Here is an 11,196-nt window from a genome sequence, read left to right as displayed (position 1 = left end):
TTGGGGGGGGAGGATGGAGGTAGTAAGTAGTGAGTCTACCTAACTGCAATCTGAGCCCTTAGATCAGGTTGGACAAAGCTAAAGAATATTGCTGGGGTGGTGTGTGAGCTACTACCCCGACGGGGGTCTCAATTCAGATCCCGCAGAGTCCAACCTCTACAAGATTGGACTCTGGAAGCCAAGGAATTGTGATAGGATAGGGGGAGGGGAGCACCCTGCCCATTGGAGGTGGTGGTCAGAGACCGAGGTGTGTGAAAAATGGTTCATAGGTTCGGGTGACCCGTCGCCAGGCCTCTGTGATGAAGGAAAGGCCTGGTGACCGCGTGGGATGAGGCTGTGACGTAAGAGCTGCGGACGCTTGCTAGTGGAGGTGTCTGCCGGGAGCCCCAGTTCATTGCAAGCACTGTTCCTTTAATCCATCCTTGTAAACAAGCCCCCAATAGTCGGCAGGCATCAGTTTTCAATGCCCCCCTTAGTGTTGATGGGATGTGTAGCTTATAAGTAAACGAAGTCTGCTTTAAGATAATTTTTTGAACCTTTTCAACAATATTCAGGAATTCGTACACCCTGTTTATGAAGAAGGGCCGTTGCAAATCTTGGTGCAATACTGTATGCATACAAGGAGTGCACTTAGGTCGGTTCTTCCCCTACAACTGAGGTAATTGACCTGATCCGCAGCACTTCACCTGTTTCCTGTTTCACTGAGAGGCCATAGTCAGTCTGTTTAAGATTGAGATGTGTAGTTTGGCTTTCCTAGCCATAGCTTGGCAGTGTATTGAACTCAGTTTATTGGTTTCTTCCTTGGGCTACACAAAAAGTGTTCCTCTTAGCCCTGAGACAGCACCTCCTGGCTTAAATCTCAAGGCTTTGACTTGTGGAACAAGGTAGTGATTTAACCTTTGAGCCCCGGTGGTACAATAGGTCACTAATTGAGCTGCTAATCACAAGATCAGCAGTGTGAGCCCACCAGGAGCTCTAAGGGAGAACCTTGAGGCTTTCTGCTCCCAGGAGGATTTACAGCCTCAAGACCCACAGGGTCAATTCTACTCTGTCCTGTAGGAATCTACTTCATGGTGGTGAGTTTGGTTTGTGTGTGTGTTTTGTGGAAAGTTCAGCTCCATAAATACCGTTTGAGAATCGGAAAATCACTATACTAAAGCTGTTGAAAATTACCCAAAATGCTCCTGGATCTCAAGGCTTCTCCTTTGGCTAGGAAGTTCGTTCATAAGCTTATTTTAAACAACAAAGCTTGAGATATAGTGTACATTTTTTGTTCCTTGTTTTTCTATTGCATTTACTTAAGGGCAAATTAAAAACTTAGGCTAATCTTTTTTACTCCCTGTTTCTGACAGATGAAAATACATTCTTTCTTTTAGAATAGTGTGAAACTGCATTGTGTTATCTACTGATATATTCCTTCTTAGATGTTTCAGAATCTGTAAAATGTCTTGTATTCATGTAATAAAAATTGTATACAATTCAGAATGTATGAAATGAAAAATGCCCTATTGGTTAACAGCTGACATCTATAATGACACAGACTTTGTCTTCTTATTCGAACACTTGCAGCTGGCTTTCTCCCCATCCACTGTAATCTATTACAATTTGTACCTATAATTTTGTCATTATAGTTCTTTTCCAAGTGTTATTTCAGGAGTAAATAAGTCATTAACACTTACATATATCTGTAATAGGTGTTAGAGAGTAACTGTCTCAAAGCTTTTTAGCACTAATATATTTTTCTAACTCAGATTTTAAAATTTAATTCGAGTATTATAAGTGGTGCTTCTTGTGGAGAATTAACATCTAAATATATACAGCAGAGTTTAGGAACATTTATTAATCCTTAGTGGATGTGGAAAGCCTAATTTTCCCCATGGAAACATAGGCTTTTAATATCCTTAAGTATCAATCTAACAATGGACACACGCCCTTGCTAAATATGTCACCAGAACCTGTGTCAGCTTGCTTTCCTAACCTTTCAGAATTATGTTCTTTAAGCCAAAGCTTCATCTGTGTTTTATAGGAACCTCATTGTAAAATTAATGATATTCTAGATAGAATATGGGTTTGAGCTGAAATCTGAGATGGAACTAGTTATGCCCCTACTGATTACGAAGTAGTAGGTTGCTATGAGTCAGAAGCAGTGGGTGAGTGAAATACAGTGGAGTATCCTCTTGGAGTGGCTGATCTTGGAACAAGCCAACTTCAGTTTTCATCTTGAGTTCTTACACTAATTGATTATGAGAGGGAAAAAGTCAACCTGTTTTCTTTTTTTGTAGTTTAGAGAGAATGAAATGCTTTTAAGGAATTGATGATTTAAATTATTCTAATAAACAGCCAAATGTATTGACCAGCTTTTCAATTAATCCCAACATTTTGGAACAGGCTATGGTAGAGAGTAGGCAGTAAATGTCATATTTTAAATTGTAATTAAAAAATAAGCAAAGTATTGAAAATTAGTGTTATAGTTAGCATATTAGTTGACGATTGTTATCTGATCATTTAGTATCATTTCCAGTTTGTTGACTTTTTTCATAATGACATAACTTTCACATTTTCTACCATAAACACTTCTTCCAATTTTGATATGTATTAGTGAAATATGTACCAACAGATCTGACATTGCATACTCTTGTGGATAAGATTTTCAATCTCTGTCTTGATGTTTCTGGAATAAAAACATAATGCTCCTCAATATGAAAACATCTTTTTCACATCCTAAATATGTCACCAGCTCAAATTGTGTTCTCATTATAGAATATAAGTCAGATTTTAAAAATGCTAAGTTATGAGACACTAAAACCATAGAAGATTGGATTTATATCTGTTATACAACATATTTCAATATAACTAATATTTTGTTACTATTTCACATCTGGAAAATTATGTTTACTGAGTCACAAATTGCACTATTTTATTTTAGTGATGTTACATGCATGATTTCTGCTAAAAAAATGAGCCCAATAAAGTTTTGGAGCTTTGTTAATGTTTTCTTGAACCCAATTTATAAAACTTAGGTAGAAACTAAATAGGGAAACAAAAATATACATAAAGATACATTCCATAAGAACCGTATATAGGTGTATCTTTCTCAGTGGGAGAGGAATCTAGTAAAAAATATATATCCAATCACTTATATGCATTTAATATTTTTATAACCATGTCACCAATGGGGATAGTAATTTATACCAAAACCAAACAACCTACATAAACTAGAAGCGGCTAAAATAAAAATGGAAGATAATATTTTAAATGGAAAAACTTGTACGTTTTAACATTTTCTGTCTATAAAAAGATAAAAGGACAATTTTGGAACATGATGTAAAAAGTAATGAAACCCATAGTCTTATCTACCCAGTATTAGATGACTTCAAACAGACTCTGCTTAAAAGTTCTTAAAGTATGAAAGCTAAAAGGAAGTAGAGTAAGGTGAGAGGAGCAATAGAGAAAGACTCGTGTCCTCAAACCCTGCCTGTCCTCAGTGTCCTCTCCAACCGCTGGCTCTTGTGTGAGTTGGCATGTATCAGTTTTGGCTGATATTTGAGAATATGTAAATGTAAATTTCACGAAAGAAACAATAGGAAAATCTGTTTTCAAAAGAAAAAGATGTGACAAAAAGCCTATCAAGGGGATTCCATCTCAGGATTTCCAAGATTATACAGACAGGACTAGGTGGTCTCATTTTTCTCTTTCAGATCAGCTGGTGGGTTTGAACTGCCACCCTGGGTTAGCAGTCCAGTGCCACGAGGGCGAAAAAACAGGTTAAGGGGAAAAAAACACCTAGACTATAAAATTGCCCCTGGTTTATATGCAATTGGAATTCTGAAATACATAGTTTTGATCCTTTAATTTTCTAGATGTGGCTTTGCTGCCAAATTTTGATAAAGTGGTTTTTGAAAAATATGGTTAATTTAGCAAAATTCAAGCCCTGAGACATGATCATTTTGAGATGTCTGAAATTATGTTAGGTTTTATATTATCAACTTTGTAGACTGTAGGAAAATATGTGATTTGATGGTAACTATAAGTTTTTGTAAGCAGTAGTTGATTCCGCGAGGAGCCTTTGTGGTGCACTCAGCTGCTAACTGAAAGGTCAATGTTTGAACCCACCAGTTATGGGAGAATGACGTGGCAGTCTGCTAAAGATTTATTGCCCATGAGGCAGTTCTCTGCCCCACAAGGCACTCTGCTTTGGAATTAACTCAATAGCAATGGATTTGACACTAGCTAGGTTAATGGCAACTTTCTTTTTTCTCCATTGTACTTTTCCAAGTTACATGGGCTTTTCTATGATACCGTCATCTAGAAAAGTGAGAACTACTAGTGCCTGTAATGGTTAATAATCTGCAGCTCTAAAGACCTGTGTTCCAGCTCTCGCCTTTGATTTTCTGATGGTAGGTCAGAAGCGAACTACTAGAAGAGGGGAGCAGCCAGGATGGAATGATAGCTGGGGGCCAGAGGCGGCGCTGGATAGAGCAGAGCGGAGATCCTCCAGGGAATCCCGATCCTTTGAGACTGAGAAGCAGACAGAGTTTACAGCTGAGAAGTTGACAGATGAAAAGTATGTACCTCACGGGGAGGGCTAGGGACACCAGAAGGCCTTACAGAACCACCGGCCTTTTCGACTTGTTCATCATGCCAGCTTAGGAATACTTTGTCAATTTAAGTGGCACATGAAAGGCTGTCCATTATCTTATACATGTCTGGGTCCAGAAAATAATTGTACATTGAAGAATAAATTTTTTTTTCTATGAAAATCACTCTTGTAAAAACAATTGTACAGAACTGAAGTTCTTACTTTGGGCTAGGGATGTAATTCTATTGTTGACTTAGTATTACTAATTTACATTAGAAATAGAATTAAACTAAAATCCCTTCTTGTCATATGGTCAGGTCAATAGGCTTGTTTAGATATTTGAAGAAAAACTGGTATAATATTTACCACTGTATTTTGGCTTTCATGCCTTCTCTAGAAAGTCCTATGACATGGAAGGTGGTTTCAGGCTGGTGCAGTCTTACATCTCAGTGATGTAGCAGCGTGTAGGCTAGCTATGTTCTACCTGTACACTGCTAGCAGATAGTTGTCTTATGCTAATAAGATGGGGTATTGCCACCTAAAGTTTCTGTCAAATTATTAAACCTAAATAAAGAGTTTTGCATGACAACAATAACACATGCAAATGGAATTCTGCTGAAGATTAAAAAAATGGTTACAGTAGCATGTCGATAGAGAGCTGCCTGAAATTTAAGCTGGATTCAGAAGCGGATGTGGTATGGCATCATTGTTGATGACAAATGGAGCTGTCTGAAAGTACAGAATACCATAAATATTTTACTTGTGTTTTATTGCCTATGCAAAGACAAACTATGGATATCATTATGAAGATTGGGAATTCTAGAACACTTTATTTTGCACAGGTGGAACCTGTACATAAAACAAAAGGCAATCGTTTGAATGAACCAAGGGATACTTTGTGGCTTAAAATCAGTAAAAGTATACATCAGGGTTGTGTACTTTCACCATCCTTATTCAGTCTGCATGCTGAGCAAGTCATAGTCCAGAAACTGGACTATATGAAGAAGAACGTGGCATCAAGTTTGGAGGAAGGCTTGTTAACAATCTGGGATGTGCAGAGGACACAGCTTTGCATGCTAAAATTATGGAGGACTTGAAGCACTTCCCCATGAGAATCAAAGAATACTGCTTTCAGTATGGATTGCAACTCAATATAAAGAAAACCAAAATCTTTCCCACTGAACCGATAGAAAGCATTATGATAAACAGATGAAAGACTAAAGTTGGTAAGGATTTCATTTCACTTGGATCCACAGTCAACTCTCACAGACAAGAAATTAAGCACCAGTCAAAAAATCAAATGACATATTGGGCAAATCTACTGCATATGACATCTTTACTGTTAAAGAGCAGGGTGTGCCTGGCCTAAATCACGGTGTTTAAAATTTCCTCCTAATATCAAAGTTGGACAGTGAATAAGGAAGACTGGGAAAATGCGTTTCATTATGGTGGTGTTGGAGAATATTGGGATTGCCATGAACTGCCTTAAGAACGAACAAATCTGTCATAGAAGAAGTACTGCTGCAGTCAGCATGCTCCTTAAAAGTGAGGAGGTGCGATTTTCCCTCGTGTTGCAGACAAGTCATCAGGAGAAGCCAGTCCCTAGCAAAGGACATCGTGCTTGGTAGAGAGTCCGTGACAAAGAGGAAGAGGATTGACACAGACCTGCACTGGTGGCTGCGACATGGCGATGTTGTGAAGAGGACCGACGACGGGGTTGTGTCTCCTTCACTATAAGTTGGTGCTGACTTGACAGCACTTAGCAATAAACACCACCACTCCGAGTTTATATTAAACAAAGTTGTTAAGAAACTGGTGGCAATGCTGGGTAAGTATTGCGCTGTTAACCACAAGGATGGCAGTTCAAGTCCACTAGCTGCTCTGAAGAACGAGGCTATCTGTTCCCATAACATTTTACACCCTCAAAACCCTATAGAAGGTCTCTGTTAGTGGGAACTGACTTGATGGCAGTGTTTCTGGTTTGGGAGTTAGTAAGTCCCATGGAAAGGTAAATGAAGTAAGTGAAAGAGTCTCAGCTGCTAACTGACAACCAGCAGTTTGAACCTACCAGTTGCTCCAACAGAGAAAAATGTGGCAGTCTGCTTCTGTCGACATTTGCAGCCTTAGAAACTATATAGGGCAGTTCTACTTGTCCTCTAGGCTTGCTTTGAGTCAGAATCGGGTATATGGCAATGGTAAAGGATGCAATACAAAGGCTTGAGGAAGGACAGAAGTGCATATCCTGATGTCAAGCAAGCTGTAACTCATCAGTCTTCCAATTCCACCTACAGTCCTTTTTACAAGTTTTAACCAATAATGTGGCCTTGTAAAACTACACTATTAAAGAAAACAAAATCCCAGCAGGTAACAGCTTTGTCTGAGAGGGGCACATAGGTGGTAACTTATGCAGATCCTTTTCAGCTAGTAATTAAATACTCCAATCATGGAGATATAGTATCCACCATAGCCTAGAAGGAGAGGGCTTTAACAAAGCTTGATGCTGCTCTTTTTGTGACTACATGCGATCTGCTTTTCAGTGGTCTTAGCTTGCTGACTTAAATACTTTTACATCAGAGATTATGGGGGAAGAATTTGGGTTCTTTGGTTCAAATACACAAACATTTTACTAGCAAAGCAGTATAATTTTAAGAAGGTAGGACAACTCTTTATGTTAATATGGAATTAGGCCTATACTATGGAGCCCTCGTGACATAGAGATTATGTGTTGGCTGCTAACCAGACAGCTATGTGGGAGAAAGATGAGGCTTTCTACTCCTGTAAAGAATTACAGTCTTGAAAACCACAAAGGTAGGTCTGTCCTGTCCTATGGAGTCACTATGGGTCAGACTTGACTTAATGGCAGTGAGTTTTTTAAGTATGGAGGGTTAGAGTGGGGTATGTGATTATAGAGGGATTTTTTTTTTCATTTAAAAAATAATTTTAAATATGCCAAAAAGTTAAGGAATTTTTATACCGAATTTCCGTGTGCCCTGTGCAGTGCAGTGAATGGCTTTTCTAGCTATAGTTTTTTTGTTATTCCCACAAAATGACTTTTCCCTTGTGGGACTCGATAAGGATGTAGGAGATGGTACTGATTGCATTATGTGATTCAGCTGTGAGTGCCATCCTGCTGGGTGTAAGGTGAGCCATCTCAGAAGAAGGGGTCGGAAGCAAGAGAAGTTAGCCTGGAGTGGAGAGCATCCTTTGGACCCTGCAACTGGTTTGCCTTCTCTGATGGACTTCCAGTTCTTGGAAATTGAGGTGGGGCCTCTCGACTGACATCACTGTACCAGCCTCTGCAGCCTTGGGGATGAGGAGGATTCTCCCCAGTGGTTCTCAACCTTCCTACTGCCGCGACCCTTTAATACAGTTCCTCATGTTGTGGTGACCCCCCAACCATAAAATTATTTTTGTTGCTACTTCATAACTATAATTTTGCTACTATTGTGAATCAGGCGACCCCTTCGACCCCCAAAGGGGTCGCGATCCACAGGTTGAGAACTGCTGCCCTAGGCATTACTCGCCAAAGTAGGATATAGAGTCTTTGCGGACACTGATAATTGTGGACAATTATTATTATAATTGGCCTTGGTGTCTGAGACTATAGTCTTGAGTCCCCAAGTCCAGTGACATTCCTCAAGGTGTTTGGCTATGTCTAAAAAGTGTTGAAAACTCTATTATCTTTTAATTCCATTTCTCATGAAATGTTTGAAGCCCCCTAGATTTGTGTGTGTGTTACATAGAACTTACACACACACTTTTTTTCTGCATCATTTGAGCATAAGTTTCAGAACTGTACCTTAATCTTTAAATACTTAAGTATATTTAATAGAAAATAAGCATGTATTTCTTTCTAGTCCAATTATCAAAAGCATTGGCATTATTACAATGCTGTTATATAATTCTCTAAATGATACAATCCACAGACTATTCTTAGATTTAACCAGTTATCCAAATAAAATCCTTTTAGCAAAATAAAAAACCTTTTAGTTGAGGTCCAAGCCATGAATGTACATTGTTGTTAGTCTGCATTAATCTGGAAATCTCTTGGAGAAACACTATGTACGTGTACAATGGAATGAAGCCATCCTTGCTCCTGGGCCATCTTCACACTTGTTCTCAATGCAGCCACGATGTCAACCCATCTTGTTGAAAGTCTTCCTCTTTCTCACCGCCCCATTACTTCATGTTCTTCTCCAGGGACTGGTCTCCCTTGCCAACGTGTCCAAAGTACATGCGACCAAGCCTCTCCATCCTTGCCTCTAAGGAGAATTCTGGCTGTACGTCTTCTAAGACAGTTTGTTTGTTCTTTTGGCAGTCCACTGTTCTTTGCCAGTACCATAATTCAAATGCATAGATTCTTAATCAATGTCCAACTTTCACATGCATATGAGGCAATTGAATATATGCTTTGGGTTAAGCACACCTTAACCCTCAAAGTAACAACTTTGCTTTTCAACACTTTAAAGATGTCTTGTTCAGGAGATTTACCCAATGAAATGCATCCTTTGATCCCTTGATTGCTGCTTCCATGGGTATTGATTGTGGATCCAAGTGAGACAAAATATTTAACAACTTAAATCTTTTCTGTTTACCATGATGTTACTTATTGGTCCAGTCGTGAGGATTTTGGTCTACCTTACATTGAGTCATAATAATGAAAGCTGCAGTCCTTGATCTTCATCAGCAAGTGTTTTGAGCAAGCAAGACTGTGTCATCTCCATGTCACAGGTTAATGAACCTTCCTTCAATCCTGACGCCAAATTATTCTTCTTATAATCTTCCTTCTCTGATCATTTGCTCAGCATACAGATTGAATAAGTATAGTGAGAGAATACAACCCTGATACGCATCTTTTCTAATTTAAACTGTGTATCATTTCCTTGTTCTGTTTGCACAACTGCCTCTTGATCCATATCCAGGTTCCTCATGAGCACAATGTAGTGTTTTGGGATGCCCATCCTTCTCAAGTTTATCTTTAGTTTGTTATGATCCATGCAGTCTGATGCTTTGATATAGTCAATAAAACACAAGTAAACATCTTTCTGGTATTCTCTGCTTCCAGCCAAGATCCATCTTGTATCAGCATGATATCCCATGTTGTATGATGTCCCTATTCTGAATCCAGCTTGAACCACTGGCAGCTCTCTGTCAATGTACTGTTGCAACCATTATTGAATGATCTTCAGCAAACATTTACTTGCATGTGCTATCAATGATAAACTATGATTTGAGCATTCTCTTGAGTCACCTTTCTTTGGAATGAGTACAAATATGGATTTCTCCCAGTCAGTTGGCCAAGTAGCTATCTTCCCAATTTCCTGGCATAGATGAGTGGGGGCTTCCAATACTTCATCAGCTTGTTGAAATATTTCATCTGGTATGCCATCAATACCTGGAGCTTTGTTTTTGGCTAATGCTTTCAGTGCAGCTTGAATTGTTCCTTTAGTACCATTGGTTCTTGCTCATTTATTCTTGAATCGATTGAATGTCAAGTAGTTGTTTTAGGTATCGCGTCTCTGTGTATTCTTTCCATCTCTTGATGCTTCCTATATCATTCAATATTTTTATGCCAATAGAAACTTTCTGTTTTGCAACTGGAGGCTTAAATTTTTTTCTTGAGTAATTTCAGTTTAAGATATGCTGAGTGTGTTTTCCCTTTTTGGTTTTCTAACTCTAGGTCTTTGCACATTTCATTATAATATTTGACTTTGGCTTCTCCAGCTACTCAGAAATTTTCTGTTCAGTTCTTTGACTTTAGCATTTCTTTCAGTGCCTTAGCTACTCTACAATTCAGACAAGTTTGAGAATCTCTTTTGACATTCATGCTAATCTTTCTTTTTCTTTTTGTATGGTATTCTTGGTGTCATCTCACAGCTCTTCTGGTCTTCTGTCATTAGTGTTCAGTGTGTCAACTCTGTTCTTGAGATGTTCTCAAAATCCATGTGTGATAGACTCAACATTGTATTCTGGTTATTGTGGACTTGTTTTCATTTTTTTTAGCCTTAAATTGAACTTACATGTGAGCAATTGATGATCTGTTTCACAGTCAACCCTTGGTCTCCTTTTAACTGCTATTATTGACTTTTTCCAGTGCCTCTTCCCAGAGGTGTTGTCAATTTGATTTTTGTGTATTCCTTCTGCAGAAGCTTATGTGTATAGCCACCTTTTGTATTGTTCAAAAAAATAATTGCATTAAAGAAGTCCTTAGCCTTGCATAATTCTACCATGCACTGTCAGGCTTAATTTCCATCACTAAAGCCATATTTTCCAGCTATTGTTCCATCCTCTTTGTTTCCAACTTTTGTATTCCTATGGCTAATAACATATTTATTTATTTTTATTGTACATAAATCATTTTATTGGGGGTTCTTACAGCTCTTATAACAATCCATACATCAGTTGTGTCAAGCACATTTGTATATGTTGCCTTCATCATTTTCAAAATATTTTCTTTATGTTTGAGCTGTTGGTATCAGCTCCTCTTTTTTTCCCTCCTACCCCAACCCTCCCACTGGCTAATAATGATTAATTCATCTTGATCGCATGTTTGATCTATTTCAGATTGAAAGCGTAGGTAGAATTCTTTAATTTCTTCATCACTTGTTTTCATGGTT

At 38.5% G+C, this 11,196-nt stretch overlaps 1 protein-coding gene across 1 annotated transcript in view; it reads left to right on the top strand.

The window, feature by feature from the left end:
- HABP4 (hyaluronan binding protein 4) overlaps window positions 1–11,196 on the top strand; it is a 70,093-nt gene that overhangs the window by 622 nt on the left and 58,275 nt on the right. Inside the window, exon 2 of the mRNA XM_004714609.2 lies at window positions 4,402–4,564. Coding sequence (XP_004714666.1) covers window positions 4,402–4,564 — 163 coding nt within the window. The remainder of the gene's footprint in view (window positions 1–4,401; window positions 4,565–11,196) is intronic.

This window comes from Echinops telfairi, unplaced genomic scaffold (assembly GCF_000313985.2).
Source record: "Echinops telfairi isolate 266 unplaced genomic scaffold, ASM31398v2 ScPeMD7_27;HRSCAF=92, whole genome shotgun sequence".
Classification (NCBI taxonomy): Eukaryota; Metazoa; Chordata; class Mammalia; order Afrosoricida; family Tenrecidae; genus Echinops; species Echinops telfairi.
The sequence above is the reverse complement of the archived record's forward strand: the minus strand, read 5'-3'. Positions and strand labels throughout refer to the sequence as shown.